General features: G+C 44.2%; 1 protein-coding gene across 6 annotated transcripts in view; it reads left to right on the top strand.

The window, feature by feature from the left end:
* Nucleotides 1-14,522, top strand: part of LOC118363416 (BCL-6 corepressor-like protein 1) — a 30,244-nt gene extending 15,722 nt beyond the window's left edge. For 3 of the 6 annotated variants that reach the window (XM_035744253.2, XM_035744257.2, XM_035744258.2), the window contains 11 exons: nt 4,799-4,886; nt 5,014-7,566; nt 7,929-8,064; nt 8,169-8,651; nt 9,056-9,264; nt 9,546-9,815; nt 11,080-11,246; nt 11,447-11,592; nt 11,715-11,792; nt 12,043-12,205; nt 12,416-14,522. In XM_035744253.2, the coding sequence (XP_035600146.1) occupies nt 4,799-4,886; nt 5,014-7,566; nt 7,929-8,064; nt 8,169-8,651; nt 9,056-9,264; nt 9,546-9,815; nt 11,080-11,246; nt 11,447-11,592; nt 11,715-11,792; nt 12,043-12,205; nt 12,416-12,719 (4,597 nt within the window). In that variant the 3' untranslated portion in view covers nt 12,720-14,522. The remainder of the gene's footprint in view (nt 1-4,798; nt 4,887-5,013; nt 7,567-7,928; nt 8,065-8,168; nt 8,652-9,055; nt 9,265-9,545; nt 9,816-11,079; nt 11,247-11,446; nt 11,593-11,714; nt 11,793-12,042; nt 12,206-12,415) is intronic. The other 3 variants (XM_035744256.2, XM_035744255.2, XM_035744254.2) reach the window with 3 other exon arrangements.
* Nucleotides 14,523-17,302: the final 2,780 nt, after the last annotated feature.

The following is a 17,302-nucleotide window of genomic DNA, read 5'->3' as shown; positions in this document are numbered from 1 at the left end:
GTCTCCTGCCCTTCGTCTACACTGATTTGAAGTGGATTTAACTAGTGACCTCAATAAGGGATCCTAGTTTGACCTGGTCAGTCTATGTCATGGAAAGAGCAAGTGTTTCTTAATCTTTTGTACACTCAGTGTATGTAAACTGAACAAAAATATGAACACAACATGCAAAGTGTTGGTCCCATGTTTCATGAGCTGAAATAAAAGATCCCTGACTTTTTCCAAAATGTGCAAAAAGCATATTTTGTAGTTTTGTCACACAACACAATGCCACAGACGTCTCAAGTTTTGAGCGAGCGTGCTATTGGCATGCTGACTGCAGGAATGTCCACCAGAGCTGTTGCCAGAGAATTGAATGTTCATTTCTCTACCATAAGCCACCTCCGTAATTGTTGAGAATTTGGCAGCACGTCCAACCGGCCTTACAAATGCAGACTACATGTATGGCTTGTGTGGATGAGCAGTTTGCTGATGTCAACGTTGTGAATAGAGTGCCCCATGGTGGGGTTATGGTATGGGCACAACACATTTGCATTTTATTGATGACCATTTTAATGCACAGAGATACCGTGACGAGATTCTGAGGGCCATTGTCGTGCCATTCATCCGCTGCCATCAACTCATGTTTCAGCATGATAATGCACAGCCCCATGTTGCAAGGATCTGTACACAATTCCTGGAAGCTGAAAATGTCCCAGTTCTTACATGACCTGCATACTCGCCAGACATGTCACCCATATACCATGTTTGGGATGCTCTGGATATCCAGCAACTTCGCACAGCCATTGAAGAGGAGTAGGACAATATTCCACAGGCCAAAATCAACAGCCTGATCAACTCTATGTGAAGGAGATGTGTCGAGCTGCATGAGACAAATGGTGGTTACACCAGATACTGACTGGTTTTCTGATCCATGGTATCTGGTATCTGTGACCAATAGATGCATATCTGTATTCCCAGTCTCGTGAAATCCATAGATTATGGACTAATTAATTTTTTTCAATTGACTGATTTCCTTATATGAACTGTACCTCAGTAAAATTGTTGAAATTGTTGCATGTTGAGTAAATATTTTTGTTCAGTATACAAAGTATTGACTCGGGTGGGAATACTTACAGTACCAGTCAAACGTTTGGACACCTACTCATTCAAGGGTTTTTCTTTATTTGTACTATTTTCTACATTGTAGGATAATAGTGAAGACATGAAAACTATGAAATAACACATATGGAATCATGTAGTAACCAAAAAAGTGTTAAACAAATCAAAATATATTTTAGATGAGAGATTCATCAAAGTAGCCACCCTTTGCCTTGATGACAGCTTTGCATACTCTTGTCATTCTCCAGCTTCGTGATGTATTCACCTGGAATGCATTTCAATTAACAGGTGTTAATTTGTGGAATTTATTTCCTTTGTAATGCGTTTTAGGCAAATCAGTTGTGTTGTGACAAGGTAGGGGTGGTATACGGAAGAGAGCCCTATTTGGTAAAATACCAATTCCATATTATGGCAAGAACAGCTCAAATAAGCAAAGTGAAACGACAGTCCACCATTACTTTAAGACATGAAGGTCAGTCAATATGGAAAACTTCAAGAGCCTTGAAGGTTTCTTCAAGTGCAGACGCAAAAACCATCAAGCGCAATGGTGAAACTGACTCTCATGAGGACCACCACAGGAAAAGGAAGATCCAGAGTTACCTCTCCTGCAAAGGATAAGTTCATTAGAGTTAACAGCCTCTGAAATTGCAGCCCAAATAAATGCTTAATGTAGTTCAAGTAACAGACACATCTGAACATCAACTGTTCAGGGGAGACTGCATGAATCATGCCTTCATGGTCGATTTGCTGCAAAGAAACCACTACTCAAGGACATCAATAAGAAGAAGAGACTTGCTTGGGCCAAGAAACATGAGCAATGGACATTAGACAGACCGGTGGAAATCTGTCCTTTGGTCTGATGAGTCCAAATGTAAGATTTTTGTTTCCAACTGCCGTGTCTTTCTGAGACGCAGAGTAGGTGAACGGATTATCTCTGCATATGTGGTTCCCACCGTGAAGCATGGAGGAAGAGGTGTGATGGCGTGGGGGTGCTTTGCTAGTGACACTCAGTGATTTATTTAGAATTCAAGGCGCACTCAACTGGCATGGCTGCCACAGCATTCTGCAACGTAACGCCATCCCATCTGGTTTGCGTTTAGTGGGGCTATCATTTGTTTTTCAACAGGACAATGACCCAACACCCCTCCAGGCTGTGTCAGGGCTTTTTGACCAAGAAGGAGAGTGATGGAGTGCTGCATCAGATGACCTGCCTCCACAATCACCCGACCTCAACCCAATTGAGATGGTTTGGTATGAGTTGGACTGCAGAGTGAAGGAAAAACAGCCAACAAGTGCCCAGTCCTTCAAGACTGTTGGAAAAGCATTCCAGGTGAAGTTGGTTGAGAGAATGCCAATAGTGTGCAAAGCTGTCATCAAAGCAAAGGGTGGCTACTTTGAAGAATCTAAAATCTAAAATATATTTAGATTTGTTTAACACTTTTTTGGTTACTACATGATTCCATATGTGTTATTTCATAGTTTTGATGTCTATGGCCCTTGTTATAGTCTCCTGACCTATCTGATGAGATGTCATTGCTAACTGCTCTCTTTACTTTGGAATGTGGGCATCATGGCAGGGATACAGAAGCTGGACTTGCATTTTGAGTCTTCTTTACTCTCCCTTGCTTTGAGATGTATCAACTGTAGGATTCATTCTTGATAATAGAGTATCTGTAGTTAAGAATTTGAATGACAATATATGACGTTATTCCTCAGGTACTCTTCCCATTGACTCTTGGATTGATTTCTTAAATGAGCTGGAAATGGGTTGAGGGTTGAGGCCGCTTGAATGAGTTTGGTATAGGGATTAGGGATTTCAGAATGCTACCGCCACCTGCTGCCCATGTTTCTTCTTCTCTCTGTGGTCTCAGACAGTCCACTGTGCTGCAGCATGCATGACTTGGTCAGCACTGACCGAGTCCATTCGTTCAACACTAAGGAGAACTGTGAGAGATGTCATAAAATATGGTTTCCATCTTTAAAGCAATATGTGCCAAATTCCCTTGGCTAAGAGTAGGGTTGTGACGATACCAGTATCGCAATATTTTTTCCATGGAATTAAAAAAAAAAAAAAAACACTTTATGTCAAATATTGTGTGCGGTAGCTTGGAAAATAAATACATGTCACTCTGGATGACAACATAATGATGTTTGTTTCCAACATTAGGGCTGTTCTCCTAAAGAAGTAAAAATCTGCTTCGTTGTTTTGTTTCCTCAATACTAACGAGTTTTATGATACTGGTATCATCCCGGCCCGAGTCGAGGGCAAACCATCAACACCAATGTTCTTTATGTCCATGCAAATAGGCCTACTCATAGCTGAACTACAAAATATAAATATAGAGGAAGTGAAAGTTATTGGCAAATAGGCCTACTCATAGCTGAACTACAAAATATAAATATAGTGGAAGTGAAAGTTATTGGCAAATAGGCCTACTCATAGCTGAACTACAAAATATAAATATAGAGGAAGTGAAAGTTATTGGCAAATAGGCCTACTCATAGCTGAACTACAAAATATAAATATAGTGGAAGTGAAAGTTATTGGCAAATAGGCCTACTCATAGCTGAACTACAAAATATAAATATAGAGGAAGTGAAAGTTATTGGCAAATAGGCCTACTCATAGCTGAACTACAAAATATAAATATAGAGGAAGTGAAAGTTATTGGCAAATAGGACTACTCATAGCTGAACTACAAAATATAAATATAGAGGAAGTGAAAGTTATTGTCAAATATAGGCCTACTCATAGCTGAACTACAAAATATAAATATAGAGGAAGTGAAAGTTATTGGCAAATAGGCCTACTCATAGCTGAACTACAAAATATAAATATAGAGGAAGTGAAAGTTATTGGCAAATAGGCCTACTCATAGCTGAACTACAAAATATAAATATAGAGGAAGTGAAAGTTATTGGCAAATAGGCCTACTCATAGCTGAACTACAAAATATAACTTTAGATGAAGTGAAAGTTATTGGCAAATATGCCTTGTACCAATATTGCATTTTTCTTTATAAGAATAACATACCAAAGAGTAAAAAAAAGTAAAGTAATATATAACGTATATTTTTACTTCAACATCCAAGCCTTCCTGGAGTGTGACACTGAGGACAGTGCCATCTCTCGTCATCAAGCTTCTCTTTGGGCTGAGACACCAATAGTGTTTGCTGGCTGAGAGTACTTAGCACCTCTGAATGTAATTTGCGAATCGAGTGTGTTCAGTGTCGGCAGTCAGACGTCTACAGCGGGTGGTCCCTAAATGCGCGGAATGATCGGCAGACGAACGCTACATCCACATTTAGTGTGATGCATGTGCAAGCCTTTACACATAGAAAACAATCAACCACTTTCTCAACAAATCCCCCGAAAATCGTGAAATGGAAATGTGCCACCTTAACATAAATGTGTACTACTTTTATGAATATTTGGTAGTGTTAGCAGTAGGCTGGCTAAACGGTTTCACAACACGACAAGTTACTAATATTTTTCTAACCTCTCCTATAACAAGACTCATGAGCTAAAAATAATCAGCCATTTTGACCAGTTTCGGTTGTAATAGCCAATGTTACCATGATGAACATTAATTCAATATCTGTACAATTGTCTCTTTTCCAGAATGTTTGACATTGTTTTTTTATAATCTAATGCAGTTACAGCTTTGTTTTATGTTAATGAAAATATGCTCATTCAACAGCATAGCATCCTATACAGAGGAAGACCTTGCTGCAGACCTGAGGTCAACTACACCTAAGAAATGTTGTGTTAAGGAAACGCATATGCAGGTAATTGTTGTGCCTGATCACTGACTGAGTGAGCTGTACGCTTCACAGATTATGCTATGGTGCTTTACCTGAGAGATATATGCATGAGCAGTGAACATGGGCTTTATGTACCTTTCTTGTTATCTAGGTGGATCCCACTCCAATGAATGTAGGGGATGGAGGCACGGTGAGCCGAGAGATCGGTGCTCCCATTAAAGTGTCTGCGAGCATGGTGGGGAATCCCCCTCAGACGCTGCCCCCTGAGCTCAGAGGAGATGTGCCCCTCAGTCAGTCAAATAAGACCACCACAGCAACAGACTGTAAAACGCAGATCAACGTCTGTTCAGACCCTAGCAACTTCAACCATTGCCCAGTTGTCCATCCCCCGCAAGAACACAACAATGCTCCAACGTCAGGCCCTCCCCTCATTAGCTCTGACAAGAGAGCCGACAAGAAGAGATCAGAGGTCCCTAAACCCAAGGCTGATGGTGCTGGGGTCGTTCTCACACATCAGTGGCCGTGTGGTACAAAGAACAGCCCTGAGGACCTAGTTAACCCAAGTCACAGCAGTGTGATGTCCAATAAGAAACCACATACTCAGACCCAGCCAGTGATTGGTCTTCCAGCTGGTTTTCAGTGCTCAACACTATTTAAACCAGGCCAGCCTGTTGCTTTTCTTCCCTCCACTAACTTTTCATCCCCACTCTGCAAAATCACTCTTCCACCCGCGTTGGGTCAGATCACAGCATTGCGAGAAGCCACAGGCAGCCAGTTTCAGAAGGGGAGTCAACCACAAAGCGCAGCTGCTGGCGTGGCACCACTGCTGCGGACCTATCCATATCACTTCTCAGTGGGTCGAAGTCCAGCGCTTGAAAAGAAAACACCCACCGCAACACACAAACTCAAATGTAAGTCGACGTCCAGTAGCAAGAGCTCCAAAGCTGGAGGGGAGCAGAAATCCTCCATCGCCTCAGTGGTGGCCTCTCCCACTATCACTCTCCCAGCATTAGGCTCTGCCCCATCAACCCGCTTCACATTGTCTCCCACCGCTGCCATCTGCTGTGGCCCTTCTCTGGCCAGCATCACCACTCAGGGCAGGCTGCTGAACCATGTGGAGAAAGGCCTTTCGCACCGCAGTGCAGACAAGACATCTGTAGGCTTTCTAAAACTGAATGCTTCGTCTGCTGCTAAGGACCATGCGGTCACTTGCCCGACTGAAGCAAGGGACGTGCCCCTCGACCTGTCCGCCAAGTCGAAGAGGCCAAAAGCGGTCAAAGACCCACCAAACACAGTTGCAACCACAGAGCATCTCCACAACGAGGCATGTCAGAAAGTTGCCCTCCATCCAAAGAGGCCATACCCAATCCTACCCGACACCCACAGAAATGGGGCTTATCAGAAGCAGAGCAGCAGGCCCCTAAATCACCAGGGTTTGGAACCCAAATCATCCTGGGTCAAAGGTTGCTCTCAAGGCCCTGTTAATAACCTCCCAGGAACCTATGTAGGTGTGGCCAGCCCCATACTTGCTTCCACCCTACGTAGCAAAGATGGGAAAGGGTCCTTTGAGGACGAGTTCCAGACTTTCGCTAGACAAGAGACTATCTCTATCATTGACCAAGGGGAACACCTGGCCACAAGGGGAAAGAAAGCATTGTTCATGACGAAGAGCAACCAGCACGTTCATGGTATCAAGCACCCTAACAGTACCAGCCCAGCTGTAACAGAAAGCTGTCCCTTTAAGGGGGCTTTCTCCACAGCTCTGCCCGGCTCTATCAACTCACACTCTTATCAGAAATCTGCAAGTGTCAAAGCAGCAATCCCATACTCCCTCACTGTCGTCAAGCCATTATGGCAGCAACCTCCACTTCTTCCTTACCAAGGTGCTTCTGTTCAGAGAAAGATCATTCAAGGGACTCCCAAAGTCAAGGGGGCCACAGGTTCAGAAGGTCCCAAATTTCAGAGTGCCCATCAAAGCCTGTCCAGAATGTCCCCGCTGTCCAACCTTGAGTCCATAGTGAAGCAAAAAGCTCTAGAGAACACTGCATTGACTGGCGAGGGATACTGCCATCTATCGCCTATGGCATCCAGAAAGGCTGTGGTGAGCTCCCACACAATGGGCCAGGTCACATCGTTCCGTCAGACTGCTGCCTTTGGATGTCCACCTATCAGATCTGTGGAGAACAAAGAGACACTTTCCTCTAAAGGGTATTCCACACAAGTTATGAACAAACTTGAGTTAACGGGTGTCTCTGAGTGCAGAGAAAAGAGCTCTGAGAAACATGTTAAACTGGGGGAGCAGGCAGGTGGAAAAGAGATACAGGTCTTTGGAAGTAGTGGTTCAGCTAACAGAAACAGGATGGACAGCAAATTAGCCCAGGAGTTGGAGGGAGGAACGGTGAAGGAGGAGAATATGGCCCCTGCTGGTCTCGATCCCCATGCTAAATTGGAGGGGATTGCCCTATCCATCCTCACTGGCCAGTGTGCAGGGTTAGCCGGGGTGGAGAAGAAGACCAATGGAACTAAAGAGGAGTCTCCCACCAAACCAAAAGCTGCCTTCACCAAACAGAAGAAGCCCCCTAGTCCAAGGAAGCCGGCAAAGGAGAAGTCATCACTGGATCCTTCAAAGAAGGCTGTAGTGCCAGTGAAGAAAAAGCCAGGCCAAGAGACCACTCCAGTTAAGAAAGAACCACGTCCCAAAAAGGTAAGTTGTTATTCTGCTTTTGTAATATTTACAATTCCATCAAGGTGTGTTGTTTTGATTATGTGTTGTACAATGACATTATTCTGTTTTGTTGGTTGAACAAAGAAAGACGGGTATTACATTCACACACTTGACACGACTTGTCCGCATTTATAATGAAGCAGAATTGAAAAAAATATGTGAAATATCAACTACCCATCAACTTACCTGTCTGTATTATGATTCAAGTATACTGATTGAAATACAAAGGCAATTCAGTGCTTATACAGTCCATATGCTCTCCGTTACCATCAAAGCTTTACGATCAATTGCCTGAATGGCCCATTTAGCGCTCTCACTCTGTCCCTTGTGGGTTGCCACAGAAGAAGCCATGTGCACCTGTACTGGAGCACAGTCTGTCGCTGGCTGAACCATCCCCACACAGGGAGGAGGGAGAGAACACTAGCAGGGAGAAGAGCAGCACCACTGATAACAAGCAGAGTGCTCACAACAAACCAGGTATTTCTGTCTCTTCTGATAGATTAGAACTTCACGTACTACATCAGCCAAAGATCTAATCACAAATCCTTTATTATGATTCCTCTGCCCACGTTGTTTTGCAGTAGGTTTTGAAGTAGGTTTCACAGGTAATGGGAGCAGTCCTCTCCCCAGTCCCCAGTGCTCTGAGACCCCAGTCTCCTTCAGCAGCCCTGGAAGACCCAATAAGGAGCCAGCGTGCTCAGAGAGCTCCACCCCCAGGCTGAGGAGGGGCCGACGGAGGGGTGATGAGGCTTGGCTGGACGACTGGGGCTTTGCTCCTCCACCTCCCCCAAATCTCCCCCACTCCCCTACAGCCCCTCCTCTCCAGCCTGCCCGCCGGCCCAGGGGCAGACCGCGCACCAACCCCCTGCCTGAGAAGGCAGCCCAGGGCAAGGCCAGACCCGCCCCCAGCACTGAGGGAGACGCCCTCAAACACAAGAAACGGTCCCGCTGCCGGAACAGGAAATACCAGAATGGGGAGTACATCACGGGGAAGGACAGGGATGGAGACGGACAGGGGGAGGAGAGATCTGTCACCACCAGGCAGGGCACTCAATCTGAATCAGGTACTGTTCACCTGGAAATGGAACAAATAGAAGCAGCTGCAGGTTTGTCTGGATGTGGTTAATATCACAGTGGGCCTTACACAAGACAAAGTTGGTACGAGTTGGATGACTGAATAGAACTGTATACAGTGTAACTGGTTTCGTATTCAGTAGCTTCCCACTATTTGCAGCTTATTACGTTAAAACATCCATATATCCTTAAAGTGCTGTTAACCCACCGTTTATTTAGCATGGCACACTTCAGGAGAGATGGACGGCATGTTTAATGTGATGGGGCTTTGGTTCTGGTCTCATTGTTTTCTTGTCTTGTAGCTTCATATTATTCTCTCGGTACACAACATGTTTAAATAACATCCAATACACTGCGTAGAACCATTGAGTAAATATGTGCTGTGTTTCTGTAGATTTGACGGCTGCCATGTACCCACGCCTCAGTGCCACTCTGACCTGCCGTGGCACCAGCCCAGAGCCTGATCCCAGGAGGCCCTCGTTCACCCGTTCAGGGTCGGTGCGGCGTCCGGAGAGAGAGGCCTCCCCAGAGCCCAGCAACAAACCCTCTGGGAAGAGGAAGTTCAAGAGCAAGCACTTGAGTGACACAGATGAGCCCAAGAAGGTAGGAAGTTCAGCGGCATCCATCGCAGAGGCCATAGGTCTGGACTTTGTGTTTCCTGCCAAACAGATCCTTGTTGTGAGATTTAGTGTGCTGTGATGAGCCTAAAGGCTTAGCTCATGGTTCCCCCTTGTGGTGCAAATCGCCACTACAACATATTACATTTTTTTGTGCTGTGGCAGCTGATTCTCTCCAGCGCAGAGTGTGAGGCCATTCGTCCTTGCTGTGACTCTCCGTCACACATTACTTTCTCATTACCCTGCAAAATGTTTATTTTTTTTAAGCAGCTCAAGACCAAACGTTGCAGCTTGGGAAAGCGCCCTGCCTCTGTGGCAATGGATGACGACAGCCCCGACGCTAAGAAACCAGCAGGCCTCCAGGCTACCCCTAAGTGCTCGTCCTCCCCTCCAGCCAGTAAGAAGGGGACCTCAGGGAGGGGAGGGGTACCAGAGTCTCCCCCTAGCAGACCTGTTCCTCCAGAGGTTCGCCGGCTCATTGTCAACAAGAACGCCGGGGAGACTCTGCTACAAAGAGCTGCCCGATTGGGCTACCTGGTACTGCTCTACTGCTCCACCCAATCACCTGCCTGCATTCATGCTCAGCGCTTTTCACCCTACCATTACTCTGGTGTGGTGGGTCCCATACCCCATACCAGACCCTAACCCAATGTTGTTTCAGTTTATCACACATTACATTTACATTTGAACAATTTAGCAGGCGCTCTCATCTAGAGCGACTTACAGTTAGTTAGTGTACTCATCTTAAGATAGCTAGTTATACTATATATCACGGTCATCATAGTAAAGACATTTTCAATTAAATAGTTATCAGCAAAATCAGTATGTTGTACACTACATGGCCAAAAGATTGTGGACACCCCATCAAATTAGTAGATTTGGCTATTTCAGCCACTCGGCTGGAGTGGTGTAAAGCTTGCCAACAGTGGAAACGCGTTCTCTGTAGTGATAAATCACGCTTCACCATCTGGCAGTCCGACGGACGAATCTGGGTTTGGCAGATGCCAGTATAACGCTACCTGCCCGAATGCATAGTGCCAACTGTAAGTTTGGTGGAGGAACAATGGTATGGGGCTGTTTTTCATGGTTTGGGCTAGGCCCTTTATTTACAGTATAGGGAAATATTAACACTACAGCATACAATGACATTCTAGATGATTCTGTGCTTCCAACATTGTGGCAACAGTTTTGGGAAGGCCTTTTCCTGTTTCAGCATGACAGTGCTCCCGTGCACAAAGCGAGGTCTATACAGAAATCGTTTGTCAAGATTGGTGTGGAAGAACTTGACTGGTCTGCACAGAGCCACGACCTCAACCCCATCGAACACCTTTGGGATGAATTATAACGCCGACTGCAAGCCAGGCATAATCGCCCAACATCAGTGCCCGACCTCATTAATGCTCTGTGGCTGAATGGAAACAAGTCCCCTCAGCAATGTTCCAACATCTAATGGAAAGCATTCCCAGAAGAGTGGAGGCTGTTAAAGCTGCAAAGTGGGGACAAATTCCATATTAACGCCCATGATTTTAGAATGAGATGTTCGACATACCTTTGGCCATGTAGTGTACGTGAACATAAATAGACTTTATTTATTTATTTTTGCCACAGCAAATAAAGTGTCTTATAAGTCCAAGTGTGCTGGGCATCCTGAAGATACAGGACAATATAATAATCAACTCAATCAACAACAACAAATGGATCAGTCAGTGCTAGCAGGAAGAGACAAGTGTTATTTATATATATTATATATATATATTGAATTATATATTGTGATGTTATACCCCTGTTGTCCCTCCTGCAGGACGTGGTGCTCTACTGTCTGGAAAAAGATGTGCGGGAGGTCAATCGGCGTGACAACGCAGGTTACACGGCTCTCCACGAGGCCTGCTCTCGAGGCTGGAGCCACATCGTCCAGGTGCTGCTGAAACACGGGGCAGACGTCAATTGCAGCGCCCAGGACGGAACACGGTGGGCGTCTAATGACTTCTGAACACTTAATAAGGGCTCGGACTTGGAGAGCATATTGTATGCCATACACTCCTGAGCTGAATGGTTATGCCTACAATAAAGGACTTTCATTCTGGACATTCACGCTTGGCTTATATGAGATCCGTTGTAATGCTGTTGATGAAACGAGAAAAGTAACACGTGTTATTGTATATTTTCAGGCCCATCCATGACGCAGTAGCCAGTGATAACCTACCTGAGCTGTGGATGCTGCTGAACCACGGGGCTGACCCCACCCTGGCTACCTACTCCGGACAGACAGCGGTCAAACTGGCCCAGAGCCCCAGCATGAAGACCTTCCTCAAAGGTACTCTAACCTGTCATCATCACTTGTGACCCCTGTGACACACATCAGTATGTCCTTTTCTGAACATCACAGAGGAGTGCTTGGTGGAGTTTTAATCTGACCCTGGATCTGCTTTGTTTCAGAATACTTCACAGACCTGGAGGGGAGAAGTGACCAGGACCCCAGTCTGCCATGGGACTTCTACAGCAGCTCCGTGTTTGGTAAAAAGCCGTAGTTTGATTGGTTTATTTTCCTCACAATTGACCTCTGCTTCCACTGCTATGTATCCACTCTTATCTGTGCAATGACTTGTATATGCTGTGATTAGAATGCGTAGTGTGGTTGGTATGAACAGGACAGTCCACTAGGGGGAGCCTTAAGCCCATGGTGAAACAAGAGGCTTATTGTCCTTAGAACAAAGGTGAATCAAGTTCTCCTGGCCGTCCTGAGCTCACGTCACTACATTTTCAGAGAATGGCCAGGAGGCATGCTGGGACTTCCTGCTCTCTCAGCGGGTGGAGGAGGAGGACGAGGGAAGGAAGGAGAGAGACTCTGATAGGGACTGTCTCATGTTTGAGTTCTCTTCCGAGCCCCTCTTACCCTGTTACCATGTCCAAGTGTCATTAACCCAGGGGTGAGTCAACACCAGAGCAGAAAATCACCTGTCAACACAATCATTCACACACACAGTCCCAGCTTTTCCACCCATAATCCAGTGCTTTTTGTTCCTTACTATTTTAAACCCCGAAGCACCTTTTGAAATCCTTCAAACCGCTCTTCAGCTATCAGCTTGTTGGATAGGCTCAGTTAGTTCTAATACCAACCCTACGTTTGTCCCTGACAGCTTTTGCAATTGGTTCCTGTTGACGGACATCCTGAAGCGGCTGAAGATGTCTTCCCGGATATTCCGGGCGCGGTACCCGCACTTGGAGGTGGTGAACCTGGCGCGAACAGAGATGTGTAGGCAGGTGTCTGTCAGCCAGGTGAGCACAGCCTCTGCACAGCCTCAGGAAGAGGGGCTGGTGGAGCTGGTCCGCTGTGTCCCGGAGCTCCAGGGACTGCTGGGTTCCTCCATTCACATCCTACAGGAGGACGAGGGGGAGGAGGAAGGGGACAGGATGGATACAGCCACGCCCTGCAGTCGGTAGCCCCCCCCCCTGCTCTCTCACAGCCCCTCACACATCCCAACTGTTCCCTTACACGTCCTCAGTCTCACCCTAACCTCCCGCAAGCAGCAGATTAAAATTAACAATATTGGGAGGCTGCGGCCGTTGTAATGGTGGTTGTGGTATGGTAATACCAAACAATGTCTATGCCACAGGAGGCTGGTGGCACCTTTAATTTGGGGACTATGTGCTCGTGATAAAGGCTGGAGTGGAATTTGTGGAATGGTATCAAATGCATCAAACACATGTGTTTAATGACATTCCATTTGCTCCGTTACCGACCATTATTATGAGCCGTCCTCCCCTCAGCAGCCTCCACTGGTCTACACCACTGGGAAGAACACACCTCACTAATGACCTGGGACTTCCACATTGAGGAGAAATGGGGGTCAAGGCAGCACCACCTTGAGGATGGGTGTGGGTGCTCGGTGCTGGAGAGCAGATTTCAGGTTCCAATCTGTAGGTATTTTTCAGGACCCAAGAAATATTCTGGAACAATCTTTTTTATGATTCTGTATGTATATGGTACTATATGTATATCTTGCCATCAGAGTGATCATATTTGGTATTAATGTATTCGTGTGGCAAGGGATGGATTATGTTTAGGATTTTATTTTTGTGGTTTTGTTCAGTTTGTTTGTTCCTGAAGGAAAGATAATATTTTTGGGTGGGAGATAATCCAAGGCTTTTATCTCGGTGAACTCTTGCGTGCAGCTAAAAGGCTTACAGCCAGGCCAGCTAACAGTGGCAGGAAGGCCCCAGGGCCAGATGGTTCCTCTGTTAAAATGGGAGACCCAGAGACCCACAGAGAAGAGACCACGGACCCACACACACAGACACACAATCTGCCCAGCTAACAGAACCATAGAACCACAGTAATGCATTTCAACCACACAGCACTCTCAAGTTTGCTAAGTAGATGGCCATTCGATTTGTGTTACTTTTCTTTTGTCTTTCATTTTGCAGTGCACATGATTTCACCAAGCATCTACCTGTAGGCTTCTTACCCTCAGATCATGGATTGATTTAGTTGAACTTGAGAATGAATACTTGTTTACAGATCTCAACAGATGGAAAGGTGTCCCTGTAGTTTTCTTCCCTCCTCCTGCTTACCAGATGATGGGAGTGGGAATAGAAGTGCCACATAGCGTCTGGGGAGGCCAGCGTCCTCTGTTCTGACTGCCACCCTTCACTTTGCTGCATAAGAGTGACTCACAGGAGGGATAGGATAGGTATTGTTTTACTGCGCCTTGCTAATCCCTCCTCATGGAGGCTATGGGCGGACTCCGTCATGCTATGTGGCGTGTGTTTTATTTACACTGTTGTTTGTGCTTAATTTAATAGTCATTAATATATTTGACCTCTTGTGTATCTGACAAACAATTTATGAAAAATTGCTTTGTATGGTTGGTGCTTCATTTGAAATGTACAATTCAGGATCCCTTTATCCTTCCTGAGATGTTTCTTTTTCTCCCCTTATTGCAAACAGTATTTTAACAAGCAAAAGTACAGTTTTATTGTACTGGTGCTAAGCTAGAATTTGTGTTGACAATCAATGAAGTTTTTGTTTGAAGTTAAAACTAATAAATTATATTTAATTAAGATGAAGTGACAGAAATGTAAAGAAAAAGTATAGTTTCATTTCCTAAAATGAAGAAAGTGGAATACATCTAGTCTGGAGAAGAGGACAATATACTGCTTGTGTGAGTGCTGTTAAAACAGGTTAACCTTCTATTCAATTTTTATTTTATTTTTAAATCAACCAGAATAAAGCATGATTGTGAAGTATTGTTTGTGGGGTATTCATTTGGCTCATCAGAAAGCATATTGTATTTACAGTCAGTTGCTCTGTGCTCTTTTTAAGAAAACGGTTACCGCAACCTTTTACATTGTAAACCGTATTATGTAAGGCTGAAGGCAGACAGATGTTAGCTGATCTTAATACTCAGACTGGTGATAAATCAACCTTTTGAAGAGATCATCAGTGTCAGGTATGTATGTAGTCTATCCAATCTTATCATTAGTCATATAATACCCATGATGACCTATAATCTATAAAACCTTTACAGCCTAAATAGAGATTACCTAATCTGAAATGTCATGCAGAATTTGCACTTTCAAGGAAATATCCATCTTCATATGAGATTCAAAGGTACACAGCATGACTCAAACCCGAACATGGTGCTGTGATAAGGATGGGATGTCCACAAGAAGGAACCAGTGACCCAGTCTTGTGCCATAAAGTTGTAAAGCCGGAGGGGTGCAAAGTGTAGAAGCCTATGTGCGTCAATTCCCTGCCGTCTTGCTCGCGTGGTGTAGCCCCACTACTTTTATTTAACTGGGATTTGTTTTTCACAATTGAAAATAATTGTATTTTCTGCTGCTGATGATGATATTTGCTCAATACACATTTCCCCGCAAATTCTGCATAACATTGCTACCCGAGTGGTGCAGTGGTCTAAGGCATTGGATTGCAGTGCTTGAGGCATTACTACAGACCGGAGTCTCATAGGGCAGCGCACAACTGGCCCAGCATCTTCAGGGTTAGAGGAGGGTTTGGCCAGGGGGGCTTTACTTGGCTCATCATGCTCTAGCACAGAAAAAACATAATTACATAAGTATTTAGACCATTTCCTATGAGACTCGAAATTGAGTTTAGGTTCATCCTGTTTCTATTGATCATCCTTGAGATGTTTCTTTGTATTATCTTTCACCAGATCTAATGTGTATATTGTCCTACATTAATTTCACATTTCCACAAACTTGAAAGTGTTTCCTTTCAAATGGTGTCAAGAATATGCATATACTTGCTTCAAGTCTTGAGCTACAGGCAGTTAGATTTGGGTATGTCATTTTAGGCGAAAATTGAAAAAAGTGTCCGATCCTTACCAGGTTTGGTAGAGTGGCAAGACGCAAGCCACTCCTCAGTAAAAGGCACATGACAGCCCGCTTGGAGTTTGCCAAAAGGCATCTAATGGACTCTCAAGCAAGATTATTTTTCTGATGAAACCAAGATTGAACTCTTTGGCCTGAATGCCAAGCATCATGTCTGAAGGAAACCTGGCACTATTCCTATGGTGAAGCATGGTGGTAGCAGCATCATGTGGTGGGGATGTTTTTCAGTGGCAGGGACTGGGATATGAGTCAGAGGGAAAGATGAACAGAGCAAAGTACAGAGAGATCCTTGATGAAAACCTGCTCCAGAGCTCTCAGGACCTCAGACTGGGGTGAAGGTTCACCTTTCAACAGGACAACTCTAAACACACAGCCAAGACAACGCAGGAGTGGCTTTGGGACCAGTTGCTGAATGTCCTTGAGTGGCCCAGCCAGAGCCTGGACTTGAACCCAATCGAACATCTCTTATTCACCTGCGCGATCATCTGAGGCCAGTCACCCGGACAGCTGATGAAACAAGAGTATTTCTGTCTCTAATAAAGCCCTTTTGTAGGGAAAGACTCATTTTGATTGGCTGGCCCTGACTCCCAAGTGGGTGGGCCTATGCCCTCCCAGCCCCAACCATGGCTGTGCACTTGCCCATTTAGGCCAATAGATTAAGGCCTAATGAATTTATTTCAATTGACTGATTTCCTTATATGAACTGTAACTCAGTAAAATTGTTTAAATTATTACATGTTGCATTTATATTTTTGTTCAGTATAGAATGATCGCACTGGGGCTGTCCCATAGGCTGAATTTAACTGTCATTGGTGTATTTTTTTAACAAGGTGGTGCTGCTGCTGAATACACTGCAAAAAAAATAGCATTTTATTAATATAAATAAAGTGACGCAGTTGCGCAGCCAGTCCACAAGTAAGCGCAGCGCTCTTACATTATTTGGTTAGAACGCTGGTGGAGCAGAATGGGGGATCTCAGAAATATAAGTATAGGATAGCCAATTGAGACAGTGTTTCTATAAATTGAATGTGTGCCTTCACCTGATCTGTCTTACTTTTTTCAGAAAGTAAATAGTTATATATATATATCATGTTTGCATCGTTTGCTTGGAAGCTTTCTAGTAGCAGGTTAAGGCTAAAGCTGCCCGTTAATAGCGTCATGTCACGTGTTCAATTCAATTCAATTCAATTCAAGGGCTTTATTGGCATGGGAAACATGTGTTAACATTGCCAAAGCAAGTGAGGTAGACAACATACAAAGTGAATATATAAAGTGAAAAACAACAAAAATTAACAGTAAACATTACACATACAACAGTTTCAAACAGTAAAGACATTACAAATGTCATATTATATTATATATATATATATATATATATATATATATATATATACATATATATATATATATATATATACATATATATATATATATATATATACACATACATATATATACATATATATATATATATATATATATATATATACACAATGTACAAATAATTAAAGGACACAAGATAAAATAAATAAGCATAAATATGGGTTGTATTTACAATGGTGTTTGTTCTTCACTGGTTGCCCTTTTCTCGTGGCAACAGGTCACAAATCTTGCTGCTGTGATGGCACACTGTGGAATTTCACCCAGTAGGTATGGGAGTTTTTCAAAAT

The sequence above is a fragment of the Oncorhynchus keta genome, chromosome 30, assembly GCF_023373465.1.
Source record: "Oncorhynchus keta strain PuntledgeMale-10-30-2019 chromosome 30, Oket_V2, whole genome shotgun sequence".
NCBI classification, from domain to species: Eukaryota; Metazoa; Chordata; class Actinopteri; order Salmoniformes; family Salmonidae; genus Oncorhynchus; species Oncorhynchus keta.
The sequence above is the reverse complement of the archived record's forward strand: the minus strand, read 5'-3'. Positions and strand labels throughout refer to the sequence as shown.